This window comes from Trachypithecus francoisi, unplaced genomic scaffold (genome assembly GCF_009764315.1).
Source record: "Trachypithecus francoisi isolate TF-2019V2 unplaced genomic scaffold, Tfra_2.0 Lachesis_group10, whole genome shotgun sequence".
NCBI classification, from domain to species: domain Eukaryota; kingdom Metazoa; phylum Chordata; class Mammalia; order Primates; family Cercopithecidae; genus Trachypithecus; species Trachypithecus francoisi.
In genome coordinates, this window is record NW_022681455.1 from 102,238,749 (window position 1) to 102,254,986 (window position 16,238).

Below are 16,238 nucleotides of genomic sequence, written 5' to 3' on the forward strand. Positions count from 1 at the left end.
AAATGCACAATATAATGCAGGTTAATCAAATATGAGACAGTTGTATACAAACATATTCAGCATTAACAACATGGAGATATTTACTTGGCCGGGTTTTCCATTTTCACATAAAAATGCCTCATATTCGGATGCGAATTCAGGGGCGTTGTCATTGACATCCAGCACTTTAATAGCAACAGGTACTCGTGATATCTGACTGTGGTTCCCTATGGGAAGGAAAAAATAACATCAGCATTGAGGGTATTTCATTTTAACGTGCAACTCAACTTTCTCTTGAAAGCATGTGGGTCTGTTTCCAACTTCCCTTAATTAGGATGTTTTCAACATGGTGATTATAGAGTCTGACCAAGTAAGAAAAATAGCAAGTGCTTGACTGCTTTAAAAAAAGCATAAATTGTTATTTCAAACACCATTTGCTGGAGTTTAGCTTGATAAAGACCATATCTGAATAAATTAAAAGAGGTTTCTTTGATAAAGCAAGCTTTATTTTAGTGATAAAATACATTCTTTAAAAGAAAAGTGTTGTATACAACAAAAATGTATCTCTTTTTTTTCTTGAGTAGAGCATAACCCATTTTAAGCTATTACTTGCTTGACTGGCTGTATAATAGAGATGAACACTTAAAACTTAGCAAAAGGCCAGAACCAAATCACTTGTTGAGAAGTGGTCCTTAACAATGATAAAAGAGATAAGATTAAAGATGAAGTATCATATATTTTATGAATTGCATTTTTCATTAAAATTGACCCTGGAATATTTTTGGATAAGATGATCCCAAGTCATTTTAATATTGTCATTTTCATGAAGATTTTTGTCAATGTAAATGAACAATAATCTTCTAATCTTTCCAGGTCAATTCCAATAGCAGAGAACTCAATACAAAATCCTTAATCCCCAAATCCTTATTTTTAAAAATTATATATACACACATACACATAGAAGGAGATCTAGTCCATTAATACATTGCTGACTTGGGCCATGTTACGATTTTCACTTGCAATAAATGAAATATAGTTTGACTTTGACTGTACTGTGTAATAATCTTTTGATCTGTTATAAATTATACAGAATGCACTGGAGATGGCCAATTATTTATTTGTGTTTCTGTGGTACTGAATATTTATAAGCAAGTCGAGAGGGGAAAAAATTTGGCTTTGAATATTGACAAACAGACCTGCATTTGATATATCAAACTCCTCTTTTTGACAATTGATTACATTTGGAGCTCTAAAATACTCGTTTTTTTGGTTAAAGACAAAAGTACTCCTAAAGCATACACCAAATAGCTATAGCTATGCTACAGATTTACAGTTGGTTTGCCCTGCTGGCTCTGCTACAAGATTTGAATGTAGTTGAGTGCCATGACAACTCTCCAATATTCTAATTTGGTTAACTACAAGTGGCTGATTACTATCCCGAGGAATTAAGGGAACTTGACTTCACTTCCCAAAAATCAAGGTAATGGCCTGAAATAGCTCACTGGATATATATATATATATATATATATATATATATATATATACACGTATATATATATGTATATATATAATGAACTTGTTTATTCTTCATTCAGGGAGGAAACATGCACTTTCCTAGTTTTGATAGAAGGAAGAATCTAAATAGAAGTTTAACATATGACTCTAAGACAAGGAACTCATATTTTATCCTTTATCTATTCAACAAAACTCTACGAAGTTTATAATTTAAGTAAGGTATGGTTATATATTTAAATATTTACTTCCATTTCCCAGTCTGACCATTAGCTAAGTAGCAGTTCTTGGAGAGTAAAAAGCAGCATAGCATTTTGTGTTAAACATGTGCATTTGGAGCCCCAGCTGTCCCTTCTACTACTTGTGTGACTCTGAGCAAGTAATTTAAACTCAATTTTTTTCCTAAAAAAACTGAAACTCAGGAACTTTGGTTATAGAATTATTACAAATGTTATGTGAGAAAAAATTTAAAGTGTCTCATACAGTATTGGACACACATTCAAAGGTATTCTAGCCTTTGCCTTTTGCAATTTTCCACATCAACAGCACCATGTATATTGAATGTTTACTATTCATGATGCAAAATATTTCGCATAATCATATTTCATTCAATCTGCACAAAAAAATCTATGAAGTAGCTAATGGGATCCCCATACGTAAGATGTAAACCTGACACTTAAAATATTATATAATTTTACCAAGATTACTAAGTTAAGCATTGACTTCAAAATGTGATTTTGCTCTTCCAGACATAAGCCACTTTCATAGCATAATACTGATGAAGTCAAAAAAAATACATATACGTGTGTGTTTGTGCCTGTGTGTGTGTATGTGTGTGTATGAAGGTTACTAATTATTACTATCTCCTCAAGAATGTTAATAAATTTCATACAAATACTCACCTGAAGTTTGATCAATATTTGAGGTTTTGGCCCAAATATGAAATACCAAATGTCTAAGGGGTTGTACCATCAATAATAGTTTCAGAATTGCACTCATAATCTGCAACCCTCCCTATGAAACTGTGCAATTTAACTTCCAGAATTTTGCTCATGGTCCTATTTCACCCAACTGGAGTCCCGTTAATTGATTAATTTCCTCTTGTAATTCTCTGTTTCAATTCCAAGAATTGCTGGTTATTCCTTTTAACTCTATAACACTCATTCTTTCCGTTCTACATCCTAGACCAATTTTTGTGTATGTAAATAATTAAAGAAACTTCTACTAGATATTTTTACTTTAATCTCGCTAATTATTCAATTAATAAATAGTGATTAGCACAGGCTTAATAAACTGCATGTACAAATTAGACAGTGAATAATAGGGGCACAGTCTTAGAAAACTGAAAGTATAAGTAAAAGCTACCATATTCCTTAAACATTATTTTGCTCCTTCTGAAGTGAAAAAATTGCTAATCTTATGGATTCAGATACACTGACAATGGTTGACTAAGCCAAGTCAACTATGTATGATATTATCTTTGCTTTCCTTATCTTTAATGTTACATGCATGCACGCGCGCACACACACACAAACACACACTCATATCTACACACTACAAGCAAACATGCATATACACATTTTCTTCCCACTCTTTTGGTTAAAAAATTGTTGAAGTCCATTCTTAGTTTTCTCTTTTCTTTTTAATTTGGCCTCATAGTTGCAATAAATTGCAATTATCTCTTAGACCTAGGTGACCGACAGGTGGCAAAACTCAGGCATAAAGGATGAACAAACTCCATCAGCTTCTTATTGGAGGCAATTTTCAACATTAAAGTAGCTTTTCTCATACATCGCATATGGGACAAAGTAGTATTTATCTATTCCTGGGGCCCAGTGCAAAATACCAACTAATTTTTTTTAGGAACAATGTGGGATTAGGGAGCTATTACTTAACACTGTTAGAAAATCATGAATGACATAGAATGTTTTTTCAATTACCTTATTTCATGTGTCCCAGCACCTCTACAAGCAACTAATGTTTTAGTATAATGGTCAAAGAACTCTTTGTAAATAATTAGTATTTTCTTCTTTAGTTTGTAGTTCTTTATAGTTCTGTGAGAAACTCAGAACTAAATTTGGAACCCACTTTTTATAGCTGTAAATAATATCATGATGTACAAATTCAACTATTTTTTACATTTATTTAACAATTATGCAAGTGTATTAAATTAATTTGTTCTTATTTAGTTGTGTTGTAGATATTTCTAGATGTTTCCTTTTCATATTGTATCTATTTCTTTAGAAAAATTAAACAAAAAAAAAACCTAAACTGTTTACTCTGCACTGAAAAGCTATTTCCAGGTGGTTAGAATTTCTCTAGCTATCCCTCAAAATTTAGCATAAATCACATCTCTTCCAGAAAGTCTTTTTAACACATGGTTCAATTTTGTTTGTTTATTTTCTTGTTGTTTTTTAAGACTTATTACATGATAGCCTGAGGAACTCACAAACCCAGTCTCCAGAAAACTGGTGAAAGTTTTTAAAAAATAATTATAGTCTATGGAAAAAGTCCTAAGGGATACAGCAGGTGAGACAAAAAGACTGAGGTCACTGCCTCCTTCTCTCCACAAAGCACTTCACTCCTAAAGAAAAGAGTTTCGGCCGGGCGCGGTGGCTCAAGCCTGTAATCCCAGCACTTTGGGAGGCCGAGACGGGCGGATCACGAGGTCAGGAGATCCAGACCATCCTGGCTAACACGGTGAAACCCCGTCTCTACTAAAAAAATACAAAAAAATTAGCCGGGCGAGGTGGCGGGCGCCTGTAGTCCCAGCTACTCGGGAGGCTGAGGCAGGAGAATGGCGTGAACCCGGGAGGCGGAGCTTGCAGTGAGCTGAGATCCGGCCACTGCACTCCAGCCTGGGCGGCAGAGCCAGACTCCGTCTCAAAAAAAAAAAAAAAGAAAAGAGTTTCAAAAAGCCATGGCTCAAAGATTTTGCTTGGGAGTGAAAGAGAAAAGCAGGCCATGAAGCAGAAAGTTCCTTCATATACAAAGGAATGTGAAGTTCAAGCCTAAGGGTAAACTCAAACACTAAAGGTTGCTATGACAGACAAATGAGAGAGTGTTGGTAGATCTGGTAGATTCACTGGAGAGATAGGCTAGTTGCGAGAGAGAATGCAGATAGAGTCAGTTGAAATTAGCCTTCTAGGAAAAATAACAAATCTCAAACATTTATCTAGGGATTCATTTCTTCACCAGAGCCCAAATTTGAATGGATCTTACCGTGGAACAAATTATGACCTAGGACACTTTTGAAAACAATTGAACAGTTGGCTGGCAATTAAACAACCTTAATAGCTGGATGAGGTCAGGGACAGAGACAATCAAAGAGAGTCCTGCCAAAACCACTGTATTTCCAGGTGTTTATGTAAATATCCAACACTATTCCTCTGGAGAAGAAAGATCACATACTTTACACCACTGGGGGAAAAAGGTTTTACTAAAACAATTTAGCAAGTCACAAACAAGTGAGTAAATAATAATTCCAAACTCCAGGGGAACACTGGTAACTAGAATTGCTACATTGTATTATTGAAAATAATCTAGTTTCCAAAAAAAGTTACAAGACATGAAAATAAACAAACAATAAATTATGACCCATAGGTGAGAGAAAAATCAGGCAAAAGAAATCATATGTGAGAGTGACCATATGCCAGATTTAACAGAGTTCAAAGTAGTCATTAACATATATTAAAAGAAGGCATAATTAAATATGTAAATGAAGATACCATAACAACATAACATCAAGTAGAGAATATCACTAAAAAGGCAGAAATTATTAGAAAGGAAGCAAATGGAAATTCTGCAGTAGGAAATTACCATAACCAAAATTTTAAAATTCACTAGAGAGACTCAAAAGCAGATTTAAATTGGCAGAATAAAGAATTAGTGAACGTGAAGATCAGCAGAGATTTTACTAACCAAAGAACAGCATTTAAAAAAAAATAAAAATGAGCAGAGCCTCAGTGAAATATAGGACACCATTAAGTGTTATATATGCGTAATAGGAATTGAGAGAAGAAAAGGAGACAGAGAATGGAGAAAAAAAATGAACAAACAATTCCTGTAAACTTCCCAAATTTATGAGAAACACTAGCCTATATATCCTAAAGCATCCCTAACAAACTCTAAGTAGGATAATCACAAAGAGACTCGCAGACATATCATACTTAAAATGATAAAAGCCAAAAACAAGAACATTTTGAGACCAGCGGGAGGTAAACAAACAAACAAACAAAAACTCATCACCAGGGAACTCCAATAAAAATGGCAGCTAACTTCTCATCTGAAATAAAGGAAGTGAGAAAACAGTAAGATAACATATTCAAAGTGTTCAATGAAACATAACTGTCAGCCAAGAATCCTATATCCATCACAACTATTTTTCATAAATGAAGGTAAAATAGAATCATCACCAGATAAGCAAAATCTTAGAATCCCCACAACACTTACAAGTGATAAGAAATTCTTCAGCTGAAAACAAAGGATCCTAGACAATAATTCAAATCCAAATGAAAAAAATAAAGAGAAAGAAAAACGGTAAAGATAATTATGCCCTTATAAAAGACTGTAGAAATCCACATTACTCCTCCTTATTTTAAATGTAATTGCATAAAACTGTGTATCTATTTATATTATAGTACATAATAGTATTGCTGAGCTTGTAACATATCAAAATGTAATATATTTGCCAATCATAGCAAAAAGAAGGTGAGTTACGGGTATGAAAGTGTACTCGGCTAAGAAAATGAATTTAGGTTGTAACTCAAATTGACAGGAACAAATGAAGAGAACATAAATGATGAATAAAAAGATTACTAAAACAAAAGCTATGAATATATACTTTCACTCCTCTAAAATTCTTTTTAAAACACAATATTATATAAAGTAGCAATTACAGCAATACAATTTTAGGGTTTATACCGTATATGTATAAGATGTACATCAGTGATACCACAAAATAGGAGGGGAGGGCAATAGAACTATACAGGAATAGCATTTTTATATTTCATTTGAATTAAGATGATATACATCTGAAGCGTATTCTTCCAAGTAAAATGTATATGGTAAGCCCTGGAAGAGCCACTAAAGTTACAAATATTTGTTACAAATATTACATACTTTTGGGTGTATGTTTGTATACAAATACATTTCTCTACTTTCCAACTTTTCTGTGAGGAATTTAACTGATTTTATAATCAGGAAGTAGGAAGTAAACAGTGATTTTTTTTTTGAAAAAAATCTTTATCCTGTAGGATTTCACATCTTACATGTTATTAGAGATTTGACACTAAAATAAAATAACAAGAAATAAAAAATAAATATATTGTGCTTCACCAAAATTAAAAATATTTGTGTTTTAAAGGAAACTATCAAAAAAGTAAAAAGACACCAACAGAATGAGAGAAAACATATCACATTCATTTATCTAAAGTCATATAATCATAAAATTGTTCCTTGATATATTAATTATTACAGCCTATTAGTATGTTCCTTGGTCTTGCTTTTGCCAGGGCCCTTCCCACCCCTCCTGTCACTTTCAGATAAATTTCTCCAGCTGGTAATTTTTTTGGCCAGTATCAAATTTATCATAAAACAGCTTTTGAGTTTGTACTACCATACAATATTCATATCAAAATTATGTGTTTTAAATTGTAACTCGTTGATTCTTGAGCCCTCCTGTCTCCCCCACAGTGATCTAGGACCACAGTGATCCAGTGAATGATCAATGAATATCTCAAAACATTCAAACGAATTAATGTAATCTAACCCAAAACCTTAAATAATATATTATTTTTATTAATTCATTCATTTTCTTGATAGCTTTATCTCTGCCCTAATTTTGATTATTTAATATGTATAGTGATATATAAGTACTCTTCTATGTGCCTTGAATATAAGAAAAAGCAAAGAGAGATAACGACTCTGTTCTCTCAGAACTTATAGTATAGTAGCAGAGAATAATCAAAGAGTGTTGAATTATATGCTAGATTGAGAGATATGAAGACAAGCAGACCGTTTTAGTGCTGTACATCACAGAGAGAGCTGAACTAGGTTGGAGGGTTTAAAGAAGGTGGACCTTAAACATTCACAGTTGGAGTTGAGGAAGGTGGACTAGAAAGCATTCCATTTAGAGAACATATTGGGACCTTGTTGGCGCTGACTTATCAATCTTGCTGGAGCGGCGGGAGGAATGATTTTCTTCAGTATTTGCAAGGATGCTGCAATGAGTGTGGGTCTCTAGCTTCAGTGACAGACCTGCTTTTGCCTTTTATGTTCACCTCCTACTCTTTTTCTAGGGCCATTTTCCAGAATTCATATTTTCGCAGCACTTCTGCCCATACTGGCCATGCTTGTGCCTAATTTGTGAGAGGTAAGTCCTTCTAGTTTTCTTAGACCACCCTTCTTTCAAGGTCCCTTACAAGCCCCACCTTTTCCAGAAGGCTTTTGTTAGTATCAGCAGCAATTATCATCTGCCTTCCTTCCTTCCTTCTCTCTCTCTCTCTGTCTCTCATTTTTTTAAAACTTCACAGGAGTTGTTTAGAGTTATTAATCTGTGTAGTAAATATTCTGTCTATCCAGTAAATGTGAGATTTTCTTGTCTCTTCAATTAAGTTTAAAACACATTACAAAAAAATTATGACTTTTTCTTTTCTTTTCTGTAAACTTGTTTATATTAGTTTCCTAGGGTTGCCATAACAAATTACCACAAGCTTCATGCCTTAAAGGCATACAAATGTATTCCTTCACACTCTCACACTTGGAGGTCAGAAGTCCAGAATCAAGGTCTCAATGGTGCCACATGCCCTGAGAAGCCACCAGTGAAGCATCTTTCTTTGCCCATTTCAGCTTCTAGTATCTCCAATATTTCTTGCTTTGTGATGGCATAAATCCAGCTTCTGCCTCCATCTTCACATGGCTTTCTCCTCTTCTTCTTGTATCTTCTCTTCTATTTATAATAAGGACACTTGTCAATGGATTTAAGGCCTACCTAGGTGATCTAGAATCAGCTCATCTCAAGATCCTTAATTACGTCTATATAGACCCTTTTCCACCTGTGATCTTGACAGGTTTCTGGGGTTTGGAACTGGACATATCTTTTTTGAGGGTCACCATTCAATCCACTAAATTGTCTCTTTCCAAAAGCTGGGACATTCATGACTAACTAAAATAATACTATCACAAATACCTTTTTGTCCTCGAGAACAGAGATACGTGACATTCATGTGGTTGTGCATAATTATTTGAATTCATTCTTCAAAATATCATAAATATAAGCTCAAGAAGGTTAAGTACCCTGAAACTCTCTCCTGAGAATTTTGATAAATGCCTTTTGTCATTCATTCATTATCTTATTCTTCTTCTATTCAGTTATTCAATACACAGTTATATGTGTATGTCCAGTTAAGACAAATCTCCTATAACCAAGTAATTCATAGTATTTGAGAAATATCACATTATAGTGGTTTATCTATATCTTCATTTATCCTATAAGTTATTCATTTTCACAGTGTTGTAGAAGACTATAGAAAGAAGACGCACTTTTCTACAGTTACAGAAAGATTTAAAATAGGGAATTATCTTTGCCTTTTAAAATTAGTAAAAGTAGTTTACTTTAGGTATAGAAAGGTGGAGGCCAGGCGCAGTGGCTCACACCTGTAATCCCAGCACTTTGAGAGGCCTAGGCAGGGAGATCACGAGGTCAAGAGATCAAGACCATCCTGGCCAACATAGTAAAACCCCATCTCTACTAAAAATACAAAAATTAGCTGGGCATGGTGGCACGCACCTGTAGTCCCAGCTATTCGGGAGGCTGAGGCAGGAGAATTGCTTGAACCCAGGAGATGGAGGTTGCAGTAAGCCAAGATCGCGCCACTGCACTCCAGCCTGGCGACAGAGCAAGACTCCGCCTCAAAAACAAACCAAAAAACAAAGGAAGGAAGGAAGGAAGGAAGGAAGGGGAGAGAAAGGTGGACAACTGTTTCAGATAGAGTAAATGGGATGTAAAAAGGCCCAGAGACCATTCCATCACCAAATAATCAGGAGTTCTAATAGTGTGACTATCCCAAGATAAGGCCAATGGTGATATTAGGAGAGAAATTTGGGGCCATGTCAGGACAAGTATTGTTTTATATGGTAACGAGCCAGATATATATTATGTGATCACTGGCAAGCCAATGAACTATTTCTGGATCAGATTTATTTTTAAAAAATTAGCAAAAAGTAGATTGAAAGACAAATTATGTTTCATTTTGTTTAGCCCTAAGTAGATGAATGTTTATCCCAGGTATATGAATGCCTCAGAAATCTACCGGGTGTTTCTTGAAACTGCTAAAACACAGAGAAAAACAATAAAACAAACAAAACCTATTTTTCCATTTCCCCAAACACCACCAAAATATCTTATCTTTATCAATATTATATGAACAGACACGATTGAAATTACAACTTACAATTTTCAACACGTGTCATATTTAAATACTGAAGATTCACTTGTTTCTAAATTAATGAAATGATAGCAGTTCAAATTTTAAAGATATTATAGAGCAATAAAATTAATTAGATAAGCTTCTAAGGAAATTATTCATGTCCTTTGTGACTGGCCCCAAAATGTTTGCCTTTCATCTGATACACAAACATTAAATATAAAGATATTATAATTAGAAACTTGGTTAGCATCCATTAAAGATTAATTTTCTAAACGCAAGAGATGTGACAAAGTGGTCTGGAAGGCCCATTTCAATTGGTCACAAAAGTCAGGCTGTTTTCACATATGATGGAAGAAAAGGCTGAAATAGCATCTGGTATAAACAACTTCTTGACTTCTACCATTTGAGTAGTAGTGACTTCCTATCACCTCTCTGTCACATACCCTCATGAATTGCCCATTAATTTTGCCCTTTTATAATCAAAGGTAATGGAATACTGCCAAGACTAGGTTACTTGGGAATTTGCTTTTAACTGGTTTCCATGAGCTGCTGTTTTTGCAGGCATCGATTGAAGTAAACAGACTTGCCTTTTCAAGCTATAAGAGAGAAAAATGATTTGACTAATTTAGATTTACTGGTGGGGCACAACAAATAATTCTTGAGCTTTCTGCAAGTAGAAGGGTAGAAGCCATGAGCAGTAAATTACTGTCAATTGGGGAATGCAAAATAAGAGACTTTATAATTGAAAAGATGATAAGAGGAACAGTGCAATTTTATAAAAACAGGAAGATGTGAATTGAATACATGATGGAAATATAGCAACTTAGTAAGTTTAAAATAAAACTAACAGAAATTTGAAAGAAGATATTGGAAATAATGTCAATAGTGGGTTTCAGCTCTCTAATGACTAAAGATGAAACTTTTTGAGACACACTTTGCCCATAAATAGCACATTAATTTATAAATCATTAGTGATGATTTACCAAATCCATAGATTATTAGATAGCTGAGGAACAAGTTAGTATGTAATTAACCAGTGGACACCAGCAGGGTATCCATGCTTCTGGGGATATTTTTGATAGGTTTTTATCTTTGCAGTATTGTTTTTAGGCATTCCTCTTTCTCTGTTATAGCAACTATATTCTTGCACTGGTTCAAACGCAGACTTTTGACACAATCAAATACTTATCAAAAACTTTCTGCGTTCTGTTGTACAAAGAAGGAGCAATTGACTACCAGAATTTCAATAATTTTTGAAGATAAGATTGTGAAATTTCCAGCAAGCCAGAGAGTATAAAGAGTAGTCACTTTATTTCACTCCTTGAAATCCCAGTCATATCTACAGAGCAGTTTAGAATTAAATTAGAACTTTAATCAAATTGGGGCTTTAGTGTCTAATGGACAAAGCTTATAAGTTATAGCCTTTCTATTAACCAAGAAGTGGCTCTCTCAAGAGAGGGGAAAAAGTATATTCTCTCACTGAGAAAGCTGTGGACTTAGACATTTTTGAAAATGCCTTAAACTCCCTGGAGAAAATGACTTTTAAATAGTGACTTTGGTTCAAGCCCTCACCGACCCCTGTGTGTTTTCCCTGACTGCTAAAAAGCAAGCTAACTTCCTACTCCATTTTCAAATGCTCTCTAAATGGGGAGAAAATGTGCGCGTCCCTTATTTATTACACTCCTCTTAAGTGAACCTGGAAATAGTAGAGTTCTGTATAACCACTTGGCAAGCAAGTTCTTCACTCCACCTTTTTCTACATATCTACAATGAACCCTCAGAATCCTTTCTTCTCCTCACAAGAATTGAGATCTTGAAAACTAGGGTAGGCACACTTACCACTGTAAAATTTTAATCTGACGGGGAAAAGATTTAGAGCCACTGGAGAGAGACTTGACTTTATCCTTCATAACCTTTTCTTAGATCCTTTCTTTATATTTCATAAATGTAAAATTTTAGCAATCACACTCCAAATAAAGATAACATGAATGACAGTTTATAAAAAAAAAAAACAATAGTATGAATGAGCACAGAGCTATTATGTTTTCTATTTTTCTCTGAATTTGTATTTTATAATGCGATCTACTTTTAATTCTTTAAGTATGCTTACAAACTTGTTGTCCTCTATTGTCTATACTGTGCATACGAATGTCATCTTTTTTGTTTTGTTTTTGATGTGTGTGTATGTGTGTGTGCACATACACGCCTTTTATTTATTTCTTTTGTTTTAGTTTTGGTCTGCATCTTCATCCTATTATGTATTACTCTGGCTGAATTTGTAACTGGAAAATATTGACTCCTTCCTTTTATACCCTTAAGTACATATTTCTATCCTGTTTACACATCTCTTATCTTTTTCTATGGTGCAACAGGTAAAGAAATAAAATTGGATAGTGAGTTTATTGCTTCTCATGTCCCTTTTAGCAAACTAAGTCTTCTTTGCAAAAATCTCTAATTCTACTCTGCCATCTGAGTTGCATTACGGGTCAATTATTAAATCCTCAGTGGTATTTCCCCTAATTATTTCAAATAGGATTGACTCGTGATTACTGGATGTGAATTTCTTGAGTTTACTTTGCTAAGTGTTTCTATTTAATCCCTTATATTTTAGAACCTTAGGGATACAGTTTCAGAGGAATTAATGTATTGACGTATCTAATGTTCAGATTAAATGCTCATTTAATACTGTGTTACAACATAGTGCCCACAGCACCTGCCCATACACACACAAGTAATACACACAATTTATTAGATAAGAAAGCTATCATTGTAAACTACCCACCATCTATTGAGTGGCCCATTATACCTCACTCTCTCTTTGAAGTTTGTTGGATTGCAGTGAAGATGTTTTTTCAACTGTGGACATGATTTCAGGATATATATGGGTTGAAATCAATCTATATATATTATATAACACAGTATTAGGTTGGTGCAAAAGGAACTATAGCTTTTGCCATTACTTTCAATGGCAAACACCGACTTCTTTTTGCAACAACCTAATACTTTGAAGAAGTATGTATTCTTGAACATCTACAGAGTCCAAACGAGATCATGCCACTGCATGCCAGCCTAGGCAATAGAGCGAGACTCTGCAAAAACAAACAAACAAACTAGGGTGGCCTGACTAACAAGTAACAAAACAAACAAAATTAATTACTTCACACAGGTTCTCTTTAATATAACATTTGTAAAACACATATTCCTAAAATATATATATATATATATATATATAAATTCTTTTTGAGATGGAGTCTTGCTCTGTCACCAGGCTGAAGTGCAGTGGCACAATCTCGGCTCACTGCAACCTCTGCCTCCTGGGTTCAAGTAATTCTCCTGACTCAGCCTCCCGGGTAGCTGGGACTACAGGCACGTGCCACCGTGCCTGGCTAATTTTTTGAATTTTAGTTGAGATGGGCTTTCACCATGTTGGCCAGGATGGTCTTGATCTCCTGACATCGTGATTTGTCCACCTTGGCCTCCTAAAGTGCTGGGATTACAGGCGTGAGCCACCGTGCCCGTCCAATATAATGTTTTTAATACCGATCACTGCCCACCCAATGCACAAACATAATAAACTAATAATGTCAAAAGAAAGGTTTGATGATTGCATTAACGTGGAATTTTCTTTCAGTGAATTCATGTTCAGAAATGTTAATAGTCATATATTTTTGAATATATGATAGTGGTTTCCTTGTATTTTTTATGTGGGGTCAACTTTTGCATTTAAAGTAAGCCATGAGAACCAAAAGCATATAAATGCTAACGATTTATTATAGTGGATTTTCCCAGAATAAACACATCCATGTAACTACCACCTACATCAAGATATCCAAAGTAGCCAACACCCTTTCATTTACCCCCTTGCAAGTCATCATGACCCTCAAGATAACCTCTGCTTGGTTTAACAGTATGTTAGTTTATCTTCTTCAAGACTTCATAAACATGGAATTCATACACTGTATACATATTTGCATCTAGATGCCTTAGTTCGATGTAATATTTTTTCATTCAGATGGTTGCAGCAATACATCAGGCTTTTCCATTGTTTGGAAAAGAATTCCATTGTGTGAATATACCATAATTTATTTACTTATTCTTTTATTGATGGGCATTTGGGTTCTTTCAGTTTTATGCTATTCTTAATTGCACTATTATAAATGTTTTCTGCATATCTTCTGATGCATAAATATATTAATTTCTGTATATTAATATCCTATGAAATATTACAGGTCATGAATACATTCAGCTTTAGCATTTTTTTCCAAACATTTTCCTAATGTGGATATACCAGTTTACACTCTGAGGAACACTGTATTAAAGATCAAGCTGCTGCATATCTGCAACAATACTTGGTAAATTCAGTTATCTATTATTCGGTTTAAATTTTAGACATCGTAGGAGTGTTGAAGTTGTATTTTAGGTATATCTAAATGCCCTGAATATTTGATGCTTAGGGCCTTTTCTTCTGTGTACTGGACACTTGGACATCCTCTTTGTGAAGTACCTGTTCAAATTTTCCTTTATTAATTAAGTTGCCTATATTTTCCTAAATGATACGCCTACACTATATTAAAAATGTGTCTTTTAGTAGATATGTGTACCACAATTCCTTCTCCCATCCAATGGCTTGATTTTTCTTTCTCTTAGTAGTATCTTTTGATGAGCATAAATTTGTAATTCAATAAATTGAATTCATCAATATGTACTTTTGTTAATTTTAGTGCTTTTTTTCATATTAGTCATTCATTATTTTCCTATTCCAGAATTTGAAAATTCCATGTTAACTTTTATCATAAGACAAACAATTTGGGTTCTTGGTAAATATTTTCTTTATTATTTCTGCCCTTTAAATTTCTATGCACATTATAGTATCATTTGTCAAAGTATACACACGTGCACATGCACACGTGCATGAGCGCACACACACACACTCACACACACAGAGAAATGTTGGAATGTATTGATACTGCTTAGATTCTACAGATACATTTAGAGAATTGATATTTTATGTTTGAATCTTTCAAATTGCAAACTTTGTACAACCCTTCACTTGTACCTTTAATTTTTCTCAGTAATGTTTTGTAGTTTGTTTAGGGGCCTTGCATCAGACTTTTTTGCTATGTAATTGAAGTCTGCTCAATATTATAGATAGTATTTAATTTAATTTTCTGAGTATTGGTAGAAAACAAAATGCAATAATTTTTGTAACTCTGACAACCATGCAAATTTTAGTTATTATTTATAACAGTTTATAGATTATTTTTGTATTTTTTTATACTCAATCATGTTGAGATTGTGAATAATGGCAATTATATTTCTCTCTTCCTGATATTTATACTTTTATTTCTTCCTTGTACCTTATTGTACTGACTAAAACCTTCAGTATAATTGAATCAAACTAGCAATGGTAGACTACTTCATCTCATTTGCAATCTAAATGAGAAAGGTTTCAGTATTGCACCATTAAATCTGATATTTACTATATGTTTCTTCGTAGCTACTTTCTATCAAATTAAGTCCCCTTTTATTTCTGGTGTGCAAAGAAATTTTATCATGGACAAGAAATGCATACTTAACTCTCTCTGATCTTCACAGATAGATCATGTTTTTCTCTATCTTCTCTCAATATTTTAATTTGAATAAACACATTTTTAAATGTTATAATCTGTCCCTGTATTCCCTGACTGTAATGTTTTTGTATATTAGTGAGTTTGTTTTACTAATATGTTACTTAAGATTTGTATATCAGAAGCAGGCTGTTAATTCTCCTTTCTTGTAATATTCTTGTCAGGTTTTAGCATCACGATTACACCGACTTTGGGACATAGAGTGGGAAATGCTCCCTCTTTCACTTTTCTGTTGAAATTTATATCGGTGAGTTCATTTGAGCATGAGAACTTACGTGTTAGAGTTGGGAATTATGGATTCAATTATTCAATAGAGAAGTAATAGACATATTTTTTCTGTTTTTTCTTATTTATGCCATTTGGCAAAGCCTGTGTTTTTAAACTTGCCTCTATCACAATACATTTTTAAAGTTTTTGACATAAATATGTTCATGTTGTGTTTATGCTAAATGTATTCATATTTTTGCCAATAACTTTTAAAATTGGAATAAATATTTCAATTATCTTTTTTTAAAATTTTTCCTTTTAAAAACCAGACTGCCACATGCCACGCCTCATTTGGATGTGTCTGAGGTCTTGGAAGCTTGACTACCCTACGTTCTCCTACAAATGAAGCTTGAGAGCTTGTTTGAAGATTCTAGCAGGGGAGCACAGCTACTCCTATATTCTTGACCGAAGATCGGTCCTCCTC

General features: G+C 33.9%; 1 protein-coding gene across 1 annotated transcript in view; it reads right to left on the minus strand.

Annotated features, from left to right (window-relative positions):
* The window catches only part of CDH8 (cadherin 8), a 253,081-nt gene that overhangs the window by 75,422 nt on the left and 161,421 nt on the right, over nt 1-16,238 (minus strand). Inside the window, exon 8 of the mRNA XM_033219852.1 lies at nt 85-206. Within this exon, the coding sequence (XP_033075743.1) occupies nt 85-206 (122 nt within the window). The remainder of the gene's footprint in view (nt 1-84; nt 207-16,238) is intronic.